The sequence below is a fragment of the Gracilinanus agilis genome, chromosome 3, assembly GCF_016433145.1.
Source record: "Gracilinanus agilis isolate LMUSP501 chromosome 3, AgileGrace, whole genome shotgun sequence".
Classification (NCBI taxonomy): Eukaryota; Metazoa; Chordata; class Mammalia; order Didelphimorphia; family Didelphidae; genus Gracilinanus; species Gracilinanus agilis.
This window is the reverse complement of record NC_058132.1, coordinates 649,371,672-649,387,327: the sequence shown is the minus strand read 5'-3', so window position 1 is coordinate 649,387,327 and position 15,656 is coordinate 649,371,672. Positions and strand designations below refer to the sequence as shown.

Sequence of the window (15,656 nt, the reverse complement as noted above, 5' to 3'; positions counted from 1 at the left end):
CACACACACACACACACACACACACACAGCCCTTTGTTGCCCTCTCTACCCCTGTGCTTCACTGATGATACTGCATTCAGTGACTTGGTTTCCACTAATCTGGTTCCATGGTGCACATCTAGAATTAGCCTCGAGGCAGAGGAAAGTCCCTGGAAGAGGGACAGAGTAAAGAGCGGGACAGCAAAGGATGGAAAAGAGAAGCAACACAGAAAGAGAAGGAGTGATGAGAGAGGGGTAGACAGCAGAATGGACACAGGGCAGCTAAGTGGACAAGGAAATGACAGCCCCAAGTTGGGAGGGCGCTGCCTCTTGAGATAGTTCATCAGACAGTGAACAGAGAGATGATGTGGTTTCCAGGCCTCCTCTAGCATGGAATCCAGCCAGCCTAGGCTTCAGAAAGGAGAGGAGAACAGCTTTAGTAGCCCTGTCATTGAGCAGAGCCTCGTAAACCTTCCTGGAGAGATCGACATAGATCCCAGGAATGCAGAGACAAAAAAGATTTTTAGATATTAGAATTGGCCACGCCCTCTCCTGGCCTCCTGCGTCAGGACTCTGCCCTCCTGGGTTGTTGAATTTTAGTTTTTATATCACTAAATGCTGGCTGAGCAGAAAAGGAGCCAACTTCTCTAAAGAGGAATAAATAAAGAAGGCTGCCATCTAGAATACAGCGCATTCTGTCTTGGCAAGGATGTGCTCATGCGTATACTTTTATAAGTGAAATAAAATGAACATCCCCCAGATGCTTTCTGTGATGCACTGGCCCATTCATTTTATTTTCAAGTGTCTTTTTTTTTTTTTTGGTCTTTATTTATGAATCACAGAAAGAAGAAGAAGAAAGGCAATTCAGTCACTCCAAACCAGGAGGGTGAAGTTCTCAGTTGTGCCTGGGGTGCTTTTTTGTATTGTTTATACCTTAATTTCATTTCTAACTTTTGTGATGTAAGCAAACGAACTATGTGGAGATCCATGATGACGGGAGATCCGTGATCCAGCCTCCAAAAAGCACCCAATAAGTGCTTATAGGTGAAGTCCTTTCCTGACACAGGGAGGATTATGCCTAAACCTGACCCTGTCCTGTGTTCCAGGCTCTCTTGGAATAGTGTAGGGAAGGCTAAGGGGAAATGAGCTTCTGAGGAGGGAGAAGACCACATGAATTAGAAACTTGGCTCAAAAGGGATGGCCAAACAGACAAGAGCCAGAGGGTGGCAACCTGGCCTCAGCAGCAGCATCCTAAATGGAGAATGCCAGATCCACCATTTTCCTGAGGCCATAGGCGAGAGCAAAAAGGAAATATTTGATAGTGCCATTCTGCACAGCTTTATGAGTAAACAGTCAAGATAGTTGAGGCAAGAAAAAATGTTTAGTTCAAAGATTTGGAGGATGGTGGTGAAGTTGAAAGAGTCTAAATAAGATAAATTCCCACAAGATACTAGAAGCGGAGGGCGGGACTCCAATACATTCAGGTTCCATATTTTTAAAAATCATGGTGCTCCAGCACAGAGCAGTAGAGAGTTGGTGTCAAAGCCAAGAGGTCCTGGGCTCGTGTCCTGCCTCTTCCATCCACTGGCCATGTGACCCCGGCAACCCCTCAGCAGCTACTTTTTCCGAGGAGGTTCTGGCCGGCATTGCTCAGCTCAGTGCCTGGCATAGTAAGTGCTTAACCAATGTTTCTGATTCTTTACCTGGGAATTCCCTTTATGGATGAAATCACGGGCCCTATTCCCTATCTCCATGGGAAACCCTGAACTTCAAGACCCCGGGGCTCCACGCCCAGCTCTCTCAGTAGTGCCACTGTCCTCCCAGTGTCGGAGTCAGTGTCCATCGTGTCCCACCGTGGCCGAGGAGAGCCGAACGTCTCGGAAGACTCCCACACGCCAGCCACAAATGACCCACGTGAACCTTCGAGAGGAAGATGCCTCTAAATTTGCTCCTCTTGGGTTTCTTGTGAGCTACTGCAGTTCTGCTTTGCTCATAGACCACACACAGCATCTTCTTGGATGCGGAATGGTTCTGGGCTGTGTCTCCCAATCAGTACCAAAGTTCTTCAGAAGAACCTTGAGAGAACACTTGCATCTCTTCTGACTTCCACGAGAGCTTGTTTTGTGCGAGTTCTCCATAAAATGGTCTTTCAGGCAAACATAACTTTGGCATTCAGACAACATTATCACTAACTAGCTGCGTGACTCTATCTGCTCTAGCCCAGGGTCCCTGTCTGTACCCCGAGTGAAGGAGTTATAAGAGATCTCTCATGAGTCATCTCTCACCATTCTGTAGTTTCCTGACTGTCTTTTTTATCCCATCTCCCATTACATTCCTGTAGTCATATATCAGGCCACTATTTTTGTAGCCATCCAAGGAGGAAGCAATTTGGCACTGTGGAAAGAGCCCTGGATTGCGAGTTAAAGGACCTGGGATCCAATCCTACTTTTGCACCTGAGCCTCACTTTATTCCTATATAAAATGAGAGGAGCTGAACTAAATAACTTCTTTTTTTAAAAAAAAAAAACCCTTAACTTCTGTGCATTGGCTCCAAGGCAGAAGAGTGGTAAGGGTGGGCAACGGGGGTCAAGTGACTTGCCCAGGGTCACACAGCTGGGAAGTGTCTGAGGCCAGATTTGAACCCAGGACCTCTTGGCTCTCCATCCACTGAGCTACCCAGCTGCCCCCCTAAATGACTTCTAAGGCTCCCTCCGGGTCAGAATCTGTGATTCTATGAAGACTCCTGCTATGGCAAAAGAATATTTTTTAAATCAACCCATCTTTCTGTGTGGAGTGTGTCTTGGTGATATCCCAGATGCCATTTTGGGTCGTGCTTCTTAGGTAACAGGCATGTGTCCTGGGAAGATGAAATTCTGAGCATGCAAACACAAGTGAAGAGAAAAGAAAAGGGAGCCCGATGGAAAGACAGCTGTGATTCTGCAAGGAACTTGTCAAATTGCTTAGGATTTTAGATTCAGTCTAGAGCGTGATGGTAATGCTGATTCACTATGGATGAAGGGAAAAGTGGGCCAGTGGCCTGTGCGCAGTGCCAGGGATGCCAAATCCAGAGGAGGGTTGGAGAGAGCTCAGGGAGAGGGGAATGAAGACTAAAGAAGGTGGGGGAGTCTGGTGGTAGGGGAAGACGAGGGAACACAAGCACACACGACTTGTCTTTGCTCTTCTGGCCTCTACCACAGAGAATGATCCCAGAATAGGAAAGAGAAGAAGTGTGCGTCAGGGGCTGTTCTTGGGCGGTTTGTGTCTCAGTCCTGATGTGTGCTCGCTACACGATCTTGGGCAAATCACTCCCCCAACCTGTTTCTTCATCGGAAAAGCAGGAGTTATACCTACAAAGATGAGTTTCTCTGAGCACTGTTGGAGGGAAGCTCCACTTCCATGAATTCACAGAGCCACGGAAGGGCAGCATGGGATAGGAGAGAGGACCTTGGACTTAGAAGCAGGAAAACCTGGGTTCCACTCCTGCCTCCAGAACTTACTGGGTGTACTACGTGTACCTTTTGCTTGCCCGTTTCTTCCCTGGCAAAATGAAGGGACGGGATTTGATGGTGCCTCGGTTCTTAGAAGCCCAAAGCTAGAAGGCACCTCAGCACATCTGGCCCAAGACATGACAAAGCGTCGCATTAAGGTCTTGTCCAGCCTCAAATCCATGATCTTTGGTATCAGAATGTTACTGATGACGATACCCACATGTATACCTATTGGAAAGAAAGCACTTTATAAACTTATTTTTTTCTTCAACTGGAAAGTGGTTTAATTGGCGTGGTCAGTAGCTTCTCTGGAACCCACCACCTAAGGGAGCTGCTTACAACCCTGAGAGGTTGATGACTGCTCAGGACCCCAAAGTCTCAGGAGGTATCCGAGACAGGATTGGAACCCAGGGCTCCCTGACTCCCTTCCACCACTACAGATCCAAAGTTCATCTTTTATGCATCATCTTAAAAAGCTGGACAGAGATTTAAGAACTTGCCCCAAACCAGAGAGCAGCATAAGAGGAAGGATTCTTGTTGTCATTGTTCTTGCTAGCCTCCTGTAGGAAAGGAAAAGGGGGGAAGGGAGAGAGAAAGGGAGGAGTTCGAGAAATGCTCCAAGTAGAAAGATGGAGTCAAAGAAAGACAAGGATGGCAGGAACGAGCTAAGCACATGTGCCTCACAGGATTTTGGTGTCACTGCGTGTTATCTTCCCTCCACAAGACAGCCTCCTTTACTGCCTTTCTCTGGATTTGGCAAAAGAGATGGAAACTCCTGGTGGAAAGCCTGCCTTTGGTTCTGCCAAGATCCAAGGAGTTTATTTTCCAAAAGTCAGGCTGTCTCCTCCCTCGCGGGATGAGCTTGGCCAGAGACAGGGCCCCTAGGTGGGAGTCCATGCTCTCTTCACCTTCTTCATGCACCTCATCCTAAAACACCTCCCAGAAAAAATGAGGTACAGACGGCAAGCCCCCCTCCTTCTTTAGCTCTAGTTTGCTTTTCTTCCGGGTATGCCTAGTGCGCCCTCGCAGCTAACGGTGCCTTGGCACAAGGAAGCCCCAGGGAGCCAAAAGGGATGCTTTGCTGTTCCGGAGCGCTAGGACGGGCCAGAAGGCTAACAGTTTGTGGCACTTTGCTTTCCAGATGACCACAGGAACTGCTCCATAAACCCCTGCCAAAATGGGGGCACATGTGTGAGTGGGACGGACTCCTACAGCTGTGACTGCAGCCCCGGATTCAAAGGCAGACACTGTGAGCTTTGTAAGTCGGGATTCCAGCTTCTCCTCCCAGCCTGAGCCTGGAAGCTTCAGCTCCCCTGCATGGGTGCCCCAAGAGGCCTCTCTGCCTTTGGCCTGGCCAGAGAACTGACCTTAAGCATGACCGTTAGAACAGAAAGCCGCTCGGCTCAGGGGAAATGTCCCTTCTCCGAATTATACCCAAGGTGGGGAGGAGGAAGAGGAAGGGTTCCCGATCCAAGAGCCTGGGAGGTGGCCAGAAAGGGGACTGCCTCGGGTTCCACCGTGCATGAGGTCTGGCAGCAAGACCTCAAAAGTGGACCCCAAAAGCATCTAATTAGGACTCCCAAGCACCAGAGTGGTGGGAGGAGCACAGGGGAGCCTTCTCAGGGCTAGACACCAAAGAGGGCTCACAGAAAAGCAGAACTGCCTGGGTCTCAGGTTCCAGAGAAAGGGCCTCAGGGAAGTGTCCTGTGGGCCAGTCCAGCTCAGAGGCCAGAGCCCCGGGTGGCTGGACTCGGAGGACCACGCAGCGAGCCCTGACGTGACAATTATAAATAGAGCCCTGACCCTTGTCCTGGGCACAAGCCGCCTCCAGGAAGGCCCCCAGGCTCACAGCACGGTTCCCCTGTGGGCAGGGGAGGGGAGGGGAGCTAATGCTTGGCCCGTGTCCTGGGGGCCTGACTCTGCCTCTTCTTTCCTTCCCTCCCCCATAGCCTGTAAGAAGGTGCCTCATTCCTGTACCCGCCTGTACTCGGAGACAAAGTCCTTTCCCGTCTGGGAGGGAGGAGTCTGCCACTACGTGTAAGTCGGCCTGGAGCCCGTCTTGGGCGTCCTCTCGCTGCTGTCTCGGGAGACCAAGGCACAGGGGACTGTCACAGCCAGAGGGGCGCAGGCTTTGGAACCAGTGGCCTGGGCTCCAGTCCTTTCCCAGGCACCCGGGCCTCCTTGGCCAAATCACACCACAGCTCTTGGCAAGATCCCTTCCAGCTCCGAAATCTGTCATTCTGTCTACCATAAGAACGACTCTACCGGACTTATGAACCAGAGCAGTCAGCACTAGGCCCCTCGGCTGTCAGACCTTCTCTCAGGCCTCCCTTGTGCCGACCCTGAAGTCACCAGCTCTGAGTGCAAATCCGAGCTGTCTGGGTGACCTTGGTCAAGTCAGGGCTAGGAGCAGCCTTGTCCTTGCCAGAGGAGATCTGTGATCTCTGACCCTGGCAGGAACCACTTCCCAACTTGGCGCCCTTAGGTGATAGAGAAAAGGGGTCCTCTCTAGCTCCTCCCTGCCTCCAGCCAAAAGGAGCATCATGTTGAGGATAGCTAGACCCCGCGCTAAGGCAAAGCCATCGTCCTGGCCGGCCTTCCTGGCGGAGGAACAACCACGTCCCTACCAGGCCTGTGCAGATGGGGGGAGGCTGGCAGGCAGGCCTCGGCTAAGAGCGGAAGGAGGCCAGGAAGTGGCAGGGAGGAAGGAGAGGGAGAGCCCGTGGGAGGCCTGACCCCAGGCAGGCCACCCCATGTGCCGGCTCTGGCCCGGCACGCTGCAACGCCACGGCCCAGCTGGAGCCCGAGTTCAGTACAACTCTAGGTATGGATGGGAGGAAAGACATGGAATCTGAGAAGAATCCATCTCATTCTGAGCCAAGAGAAAGAATCAGAACGAGGATGACCCACCAACTGCTTTTTTTTTTTTTAAATGGCAACAAAATCCGAAGGAGAAAAAACGGGGAGAAAAAGAGGAAGAAAAGGAGGGAGAAAAAGAGGAGAAGGGAGCGGGGCACCGAGGGGTGCTTGTTCTGTCCTGCTTGTTGTTGGCACTGAGTTAAAATGCAGTTTTCTTCTGGGATGTTTCTTTAATGCTGAAAGTCTTCCCTAGTTCAGCGGCTCGTGTCAGTCGGCATTCGGTCCAGGCCAGCTCCGAGGCGCCCACACGTCCAGTCACGTATGCATTACATGACTCACGTGCCAGCCTCCGGTCGGTCCAAGTTAAGGCGAGGGCCCTGCCCTGCCCAAGTCCCAAATCAGACTGTCCCCCCCCCCCAGAGAGCTTTCGGGTGCCTCCCTTCACCCCGGAGCCCCTCACTGACTCGCCGCTTTCAATGGCAGGTATAAGAGAATCTATAAAGTCCACCCAGACATCTGCTACAAGGAGAGCTGTGAGGGCACCACTACCAAGAAGACTCCCAACAGGTACTGCACAGGCAACGGGCTTCCCTCGGACGGGTCGGGCGGCCGGGAGAGCCAGGAGGCCCTCTGCTCCAAGGGAGGCCCAACCAGCTATCAGCCAGACCCCCGCCTGGAGAGCCACGGGGTCTCTGGTTAGAAGCCCTTCTGGGTACCAGCCGGGGAGGCCCTGGACCCTCCCAGTTTACATGGGGCAGCAGCTGAGCCAAGGAGAGAGCCCAGCAGTCCCTTCGAGCACCTCCACTTTGGAGTGGACACGGGTCATAAATAGGAATCCTGGATCAACCAACATGCCCACTCATGCCCACTTTTTTGGAAAAGGCCTCCAACAGGTTCCTGGCATTCGGGAGGCTTCTCCCACCTCCTGACGCTCACTAGCCTACTCCACACCATCTAGAATCAGTTAACCCTAAAAACAAACTTGTTTCACCACTCTTTTCTCTATTTCAGGAAACAAGGCAACAGTCAAACGATGAAGAAGCCTTAAAGTAAGTAGGAAGGAAGGAAGGAAGGAAGGGCTCTTTTGTCCGGCAGGATGGCTCTCCTCCTGGGACCCTCAATCTCTGAGCTGTTAAACACATCTCAGTAAGGCTCCCCCAAAGGCTCACACTCCTCTGTCTAGGCCTTCAGGGAACATTTCCTCAGGGCAGAATTGCTTTGGGCCTCTCTCCACCAGCCATAACCACAGCAATACAGTTCTTCTGGACAGAGGTAGTGCCAAGTAGGGGTGCCAGTGCTAGACTTGGAGTCAGGAGGTCCTGGTTTTAAACCCCTCTTTATTAGCTGGGTGACCCCAGGACAAGGGGGCGGGCTGCCAGCAACTGCCAAGACTGATCCACATGTCGGACTTCAATCTAGCTTAAGAGCCAATTTCCTCTCCCTCCAGCGGAGGGGCAGATGGGAGACTTTCTCTTCACCCTTCCGTAGATCGTTTCCCAAGTTATGGTGGCCAGGAGTCGGTGCATTCTTTTTGCCATTCTTCCTGATCAGAAATGGACCTTTCCAAACCAAAAAGTCCAACTAGGGCATTGGTTCTGCTAACATTGCCTACAAGAGGCCCGAGTAGGTCTCTTCTTGGTCATGAGAACCCCCAACTAAATGGCATCAGAGGGAAACCATTAGGGGAAATGAGGGGCTTTTATCTGGAAAGGGAGAAGTTGAAATAATAAATGGAAACTAACTGAAACTATTTCATGTCTTTTTTCCCCCTCCCTTAAAGGATCCAGAACAATTGTAGTTTCACCTCATCAACTCTAAAGGCTTCTAACTCCCAGCAGATGAGATCTACTAGCTGAGCTGAAAGCGGACACAGAGAGGAGAGGCCCCTTCCTAGAGGGAGCCCACACCTCTGGCTGCTCCTCTCCTCCAGCCTCTCTGGGATGGGCCGTCGGGCCCCAACACCACGACAGCTGCCCTGTTCCTCTGGGGATTCGGCCAAGGCTTCTTCAGTTTTTCTCATTTCAGACTGAATCTCTCCTCGGGGTCTGCATTCTTCCGAAGATACCCATCACAAGACTTTGGAATAATGTCACGGACTCGTTTTCTACAATGGCTGAAGGCCATCGATGGCAGGGGTTTCCCCTAGTCGACTACCAGGGACATGACTGTATTCAGCAGCCTCTGGCTCGCCAAGTTCAGATGGGACGGGAATCTTCTCTCTGGGACCAACAAAACCCCAAATGGAGAAGAAATGTTCAGCAACCTCCCAACAGCGAGAGCAGAAATGAATTTTTCCCCAACTGAATGGCAACTACAAGCATTGTTTAGTGCTACTTAACCCTTTTGGTCTCTAGTCCTATAATCTGAAGAGTATTTTTGTTCCTTGATATTTTGCAGGTTAGTAGTCCATAGTATGGATTAGTGCCTCTTGGTATTTTGAAAGAAGAAATGTTAAACGATTAACACTATCTAGCTTAGAAACCTTTCTTGTCTACAAGAATTTCATATGGGCTTTCACGTGTGGACAAACTCAGTCCTTCGAAGCAGACGAGGTATGGCTATTAGGGCCACGCGGGGCCAGCGGATGAAAGGTCTGTATTGTTGGAGAAACTGTTTAGGCTGACAGAGTCATTTCCCCAAAATGTTTAAAGCTTGGTCCTTCCCAGGCAGGATGTTAACTTTTCGACAGGTTTCAAAAACACACTCCCTCCAAAAAGCTGTTAAAACCAAGGGAACCTCCATTAGACTTAGAAACGTTAACATCAGTTGAGCGACTTACCCCACCCAGAGCCCAAAGTCACGTCTGAGCTTTGAGCTCACTAGGCCGGGCATGGATCAGTAAGCAGTGAAGGGTGGAGGCAGGGCTGGAATTCTCTGGGGCTCTCAGTCAGAGGGAAGAGGATGACCTCGACCTGCCAACTTCCGACGTCCATTTAGGAAGCATGGAGGCAGCAAGGATTTGGGGTGGTAGGACCCACTCTCTCCACAGATTTCTCCTACCTGTCCCCAGGACCTGAGGGTGCTAAAGGAGCTCCTAACCCATTCAAACTAGAAAACATTCTTTTCCCCAAGACGTAGTCATATTTTATAAGAGGGTTTCTTTTGAAGGATTAGAATCTTGGTCTTTATATTATGAAAATAATATATGAGTATGTCTCAGGAAAAGCACACACAGATATAATTAGCTATTTTCATAAAGGATAGGCATGCCAAGGAGATCAACTACACTAGATCTTCTATCATTCCAAAAGCTGTACCAAATACTTGCCACTCAAGAGACTGCCTTTAGTTTAGTGAAGAGTCAGAAAACCAAAGTGGCTAGAAAAGGATCATTAATGTGTACATAACTGATTTTTTTTTCATTAATACTGGGTCTCAACAAGATCAAATGATGTCACTGGAAAAGCACATGAGGCAAAAGGGACTTTCGCCCTCATGTGAGCAACTCCTAGAAACTCAGTAAATGAGAAAAATGTTTGACAAGAAGTTCTGAGTTTGGCGATCTGGGCCCGACTGTGTGACCCATTCCTATCCATGTTTTACAGAGAAATGAAAACATCTACTGAAAAAGTTTTTTCTAAATATAATATTGTGTTTTCATAGCAATTACATCTTCAATTTGCCTTTAAATTGTTGTAAGCAAATCCGCCAACCTTTTTTCCTTATGACTCATTCTGGATCTCACATTCCTCCTGTGAAATCATTTGAGGGCCACTTGCCTCTTCTGAAAAGCCCATCGACTCAAAGGAGATTGAGAATATGGGATTAGGATTTGCCCAGAGAGGGGCCAGGAATCCCTCCCTCCCCACTTCTTCTCCCAGGGGCGTATTCATTTGTGGTCCAAGTGAAAAGAATGGTCAGAGCCTAAAAGCCATGCCATGTGTTCAGTGCAATGAGAATGAACTGCCTGGGAATTAGGGAAGCCCTTTAGCTCCTATTTCACATAAAATCCCATCCAGTATAAAAACACGTGCTCTGAAGCAGCCTATCATTTGGAGTCCCAAAGATAAAGGGACACAATTATTCTTGGAATAGTGAAATGGTTTCATCTTTTATGCTGACCAGGACGTGGCAGCTGGCCGTCTCTTGTCCCCGTCATCACGCCTCTCCGTGACAAAAACAAAATGGCATTTCTTTCTTGTAGGCAACGTCATTAGCACAGCCTTCCTGCACTGCCAATTGAGTCACCTTCCCAGAGTCCCCCCAATAAAACAAAATGGTGGCTGTAGCTATGCTGTGCTGCAGTGGAGTTCTCTTTGGTTCCTCTTACTCTCCGGCCAAAGCCTTTTTTCCTCGATACCCATAAATATAAACTTGAGGGAGAGAATAGTGACAACACATTCCAGTACTAAATGCCCATAATGATCAGTTAATACAAATTAAAATTCAAAATCAATTCCATAAAGCAAAGGCAAAAAGAAACTTGTTTTAAATCTTGTTGGTGTGGAATGTTTTTAATATAATTTATTTTCTTGAAGCCCCTTTTTGGTTGCATAAATGAGAGCCAGAATCTAAGTAAATCTAAAGACGGACCTCAGGAAGCTTAACCGAATAGAGTTTTTCAAAATATTTTGTTTCATAATCATTTGTTAATCAGTCCTCTAAAGTCATTCCCAATGAAGAGAGGCGCTTAAATGTTAGGGCATCAGAGCAGTGATCAATCACTTGAAAAACTAGGCCACAAACCCAACCAAAAGTGGAGGATCCATCTTAAGCTTATTATCTAGCCCAACTGCCTCATTTTACAGAGAAGGAAACCCAGGCCTCCGACAGCTAAGGGCTCGAGTGAGGGCCTCTGATTTCCAATCCAGAAGCCTTTCCAGGCGCCCCATCCCAGAGTTCTTTCCCTGGAGAGGTGACTGCCACAAAGACTGCGTCTCTGCTGGGAAAATCACACCCAGGTGGAAGTGGATCGGTTTAGGCCAAATTCCAGTCTGGGATAACATAGATTTGCTGGTGTCTTTCCTGTGGCCCAACACATAACAGAGGCTCGGTTGGGAAGCGAGTGGGGTCCATAAAGAGGACTCCACGGGTCATCACAGAACCTTGGAAATAATCAGCGGGAAGCCCAGAGCAAAGCCAGACATCCCTAACGGGTTTTGTTCCATCATGCACTGGACCAACATGTCAATAAGCCTTTTTTAGGGGAAGAACAAAGGACCCCTGGGAGAAGGCCAGCCCCCTGGTGTCCAAAAAGTGACCACTGTGTCCCGAGTGTGATCTCCCCCTCCTTCCCCAGCTCCGTCTTACCTCGTTGACTAACGGCCTTCTAGAACGAAAGGCAGATCAGTGTCTCCCCCCAGAAGCAGGGGCCATTCCCCCAAGGCAGGAGAGCATTTTACATATTCACAGGGCAAAAAAGGAGATGAAACTCAGCTTTATTGCTTTTACAACCACAGTGCCAGGACTCCACCAGGCCCCTACGGCACCAGCCTCTCTGTTCTGGGTTTGCTCCCCCCAGATGAGGCTGGGGCCTTGCTCTGGGAATTTGCCAAGGGTCTGGGTAAGTTCATCTGTCTGTTGGGTCACCAAACCTGTCTTCAGAGGATGTCAGCGATTCAAGAATCCTCAAACGACACTCCTAGCAAATGTCTTCCCAAGGCGGAACTCTCCCCTGGCATCTTCCGCTGTCCAGCCTTCAGTCCTCTTCATCCCCAGAACTGTCCGTATCCTCCGGGTCCGAGTCTTCCTCCTCTGATGAGCTGCCTTCACCCTCCTCCGCTTCCTCCCGAGCCAGGAGTTTCTTAAAGACCTGGAACTCCTCTGAAGACGAACGGGCTGTCTTGGCCAGGAACTCCGCTTCTGGGACTCTCAAAATAGAATTCAGGGAAGGATTACAGATCTGGGTTTGGCCCTTCTTATCGGGAGTCTGGTAAAGGCCCAGGCGCTCCAAGAACACATGCCTCTGCTTAATCTTGGTCATGGAGTACTGGAAGTACTTGGTCTTCACCAAGTCTTGCTGCTTTATTCCCATCCTGAAATACGCGTACTGTAAGGAACAACACGGAGACATGGAGCGATTCCAGCTGCAGGCCGGGGACCCCCCTCCGAACCACAGACCAGCGAAGGCCCTGGCCATGCCATTCCCAGCCCCGGGCCTCTCCCTCAGACACCCCCGGGGTCAGCCTGTGGGAGAAAGGAGCCCAGGGAGGTGGCTGGCTCCTGGGTAAGAGGCCCCCCCCCCCCGGGGGCAGGAGACGACAGATCCGGACCCCCTACGCTGAGAAGGCCTGGCCCACATCCCAGACAGGACGGGGACAGGAGGAAAGGAAGCTTCTGAGCACCTGCTCCTCAGCCCCATCCAGGACACCTCTGCTTCTGGGCTATAGGCTGCGTTCCCCATAGACACGCCAACTCCCCCAAGGCTCTCTGTCCTTCCAGTAAACCTTGGGACGTTTAGGCTGCTCCAAACAGACCCTCCTTCAGGGTCTCAGAACACTTTCAGGCGCCCTGGCCTTGCTCACATCACGCCTCCCTGGACCCCACAGACGGCTAGAGGCTGGTCGGCCTGGCGGTGCATCCTGCCTAGAGGCAGCAAGCCAATGCACCTGGTTGTGTGCCTCAGTTTCCTTACTGGAACGGGCAGTCCTAGGCAGCAGGTCACCGTTCACTTAAGGCCTGCAAAGCCCCGACCTGGGCAAAACCCAGAGTCAGCCCTTTTACAGAGGAAGAAAGTGAGGCTCGGCAGGTAGGGGGGATGCGAGGAGCCCAAAAGTGGCGTCCAGGACTCTACGGAGGATCCCCTTTCCGCTGAACTAGGTCCAAGGCCAGAGGCCAGCTGGTCCCCCGGCCACTGCCCAGGCCTGACCTCCAGGGGAGGAGGAGGGAAAGGAAGCGAGAAGGAGGGGCTCGAGGCCTTCCCTGGAGGCTGCAGAGTCTCACCTGGAATTTGTACTCCAAGGCCTCGGGCTCCTCGTGGAGAACTCTGGGGCAGGTGTGCAAGATCTCCGTCACCTGCTGCCCGCTGAAGAGGCACTTGTCCCTCAGGAGCGAGACGAGGCCTTCGATGCGGCCCGGGCTCATGGTGAACACGTCCGGGCAGCAGTGAGACACGTGCTGCAAGTTCCCTGCGGGACGGGGCAGGAGAGGAAGGGTGACCCCACGTGACACGCGTGTTCCTCGGCGAGTCCCGAAGCCGGACCGCAGGTGCCGCCCCAGGAAGGCCTCCTCAGGGCAGCTGGAAGGGCGGAGGCGGGCCTGACAAAGCCGGGTGAGCCCAGAGGCTGTCCGCCTCACAGGACCCCACTTTCTTTTCTTCAGGAGCCCCACGAGGGGGCGTGGGCTGAAGATGCCGCACCGAGGAGGGCGGGGGGCAATCTGTCCCGACCCCCTCCTCTTCCTGCCAGTCCCAGCCCAGCCAGCATCCCCCTCTTCCCAGCCTGGGGAAGGAGAAGCCCCGTGGGTGCTCCCATCCCACCTGCAGGCCTCCAGCAGGGACACAGAGGGGCTCCCCCTCCCTCTCCCTCCACCGGAGCCTCTGGAGGGCCCTGGTCAGAGCAGGAGCCGATGCAGAAGAAGTCTGCGGCCATGAAGGAGGATACTAATAATGTGGCACGGCCGGAGGAAGGTGCTATTATTATCCCCATTTTATGGAGGAGAAACCTGAGGCAGCCGGAAAGAAGCCCAGGGTCACAGCCTGTCAGAGGCTGCATTTGAACCCGGGTCTTCCTGCCTCCCGGCCCAGCATTCTCTCTAGGAAAACCCTTTGGCAAGCGTGAGTGTTAGAGGCCAATTAGTGTCTGGGCAAGCCCCTGAGCACTGTGCCAGGCAGCCCATCCGGCCCGGAACAAGACTGTCCATAAATGGCCCTCGCGGGGATTAAATGGGGGATGGGCACCCGGCAGGTGCAGAGTTAAGGGACTGGCCCAAGGCGTCCTGGCTGGTCCTGGCTGGCTCGGAGCGCAGGGTGAGCTCTCCTCCCTATACCTGGAAGGGGGAGGTGGAGGAAGAAGAGGGGGCCTCGTTACCTGCTCCGAGCCCGAGCTTCCGCAGACGGCTGGCTCGGCTCTTCAGCTGGGCGCCCGACAGCCGCAGGATGCCAGGGTTCCTCTGCACAGCCTCACACACCGGTCCGGGGCTCAGGCCCAGCAGCAGCAGCTCCGACACCACGGCCCACACCTTGGGGGGCCTGACCCCGCGCTGGGCGCTCAGCAGCTGAGCCGTCTGAGTGGGGTCGAAGCCCGCGTCCAGCAGCCACCGCCGCGCCTCCGCCTCCTGCTGACCCTCGGCGGGGCTCTCGGAGGTGGCCGGGTTCTGCACTTCTTCCCTGCCCCCTCGAGGGGAGGCCGTAGTTAGCGGGCGGCCAGGAGCCCGGGAGAGGGCCAGCTGCGGCCATCGGAGCACCTGCAGGGGGACCCAGAGGGCCAGGTGGTCAGCACGCCCCTGCCTCCAGCCCCAGTCCGCCCCTCTGGGCGCCCCAAGTTCGGGGCTCTGCGCCTACTAGGGCACATGCGCTGTCCCGGGGCGCTGTCTGCGGGTCCCTGGGCCCCGGGGGAGTTGGGGGAGGTGGGGAGAGGAGATTTAAATGCATAAGATATGGAGGAAAATCATGAGCCCTGAGGGGAGGCTGGAGTTCGAATCCAGAAGCCCTCCCCTCTACCTATGAAGCCGCAGGCCAGCCTCAACACGCCAAGTGCCCATTTTACGGATGAAAAAACTGAGGTACATACGGGGACGCTTCCCAGGAATGCGTACAGGAGCCCCGGCCTCAGCTAGCGGCTGGACAAGGGTCCATGGGAAGACTTGGCACTCCGCCCGGGGCGACCAAGCAGCCGCACTACAGCTCACGGCCGCTCCCGAGATTAGGAGGGGAACCTGAGCAGGACAACGGCGCCCCGGAGCGCAGCCGCACTACTAATCCCGGTACGGGAGTCTGTGAACCCAGACTCGGTGGCTGGCCCAGGCGCTCTGGCGCTGGGAGGCCTCGGGGCAGCGCCTCCCTCCCGGGCCCCGGGTTCCCCCAGGGAGTGAGCCCCCGGGGGAGGAGGAGACACTGACCTGCCTACAGGCCGCGGCCATAGCAACCGAGACCCGCGCCCGGTTCGTCGCTCCGTCAGGCTTCTTCCGGTCCGTCGGCTTTCTCCGACCCCAGCGGAAACCAGCGCTCGGACCCAACGTTCCGGCCCGGGTCTGGAGATGGCTCGGATGAAGTTAGCGCCGGAAAGGGCGGGGCAGAGGCCAGAGAGGGAGGAGGGATGGTTCATTCCTTCAGCCTGCACTCGTTTGTCGGGAGAAGTCTCGGAGCCCTCGCCTTCTGGGGCTGACGACCCTCCCACGTGCACCCTGGGGTCCTTCGGGGAGGGACCGAAAGGGAGCACCGAGCGGAGGGGC

General features: G+C 53.0%; 2 protein-coding genes across 2 annotated transcripts in view; one reads left to right on the top strand and one right to left on the bottom strand.

The window, feature by feature from the left end:
• The window catches only part of SNED1 (sushi, nidogen and EGF like domains 1), a 77,245-nt gene extending 67,009 nt beyond the window's left edge, over positions 1–10,236 (top strand). Inside the window, exons 33-40 of the mRNA XM_044669517.1 lie at positions 1,804–1,825; positions 2,364–2,375; positions 3,061–3,095; positions 4,609–4,725; positions 5,417–5,504; positions 6,810–6,893; positions 7,338–7,375; positions 8,107–10,236. Of these exons, the coding sequence (XP_044525452.1) occupies positions 1,804–1,825; positions 2,364–2,375; positions 3,061–3,095; positions 4,609–4,725; positions 5,417–5,504; positions 6,810–6,893; positions 7,338–7,374 (395 nt within the window). The 3' untranslated portion in view covers position 7,375; positions 8,107–10,236. The remainder of the gene's footprint in view (positions 1–1,803; positions 1,826–2,363; positions 2,376–3,060; positions 3,096–4,608; positions 4,726–5,416; positions 5,505–6,809; positions 6,894–7,337; positions 7,376–8,106) is intronic.
• Positions 10,237–11,688: 1,452 nt separating this feature from the next.
• Positions 11,689–15,381, bottom strand: MTERF4 (mitochondrial transcription termination factor 4). Its single transcript, XM_044667674.1, has 4 exons — positions 15,324–15,381; positions 14,294–14,669; positions 13,209–13,393; positions 11,689–12,315 (listed from the first exon to the last, which is right to left on the bottom strand). Exons 1-4 carry the CDS (start codon positions 15,342–15,344, stop codon positions 11,965–11,967), a joined length of 933 nt encoding a protein of 310 aa, XP_044523609.1. The 5' UTR covers positions 15,345–15,381; the 3' UTR covers positions 11,689–11,964.
• Positions 15,382–15,656: the final 275 nt, after the last annotated feature.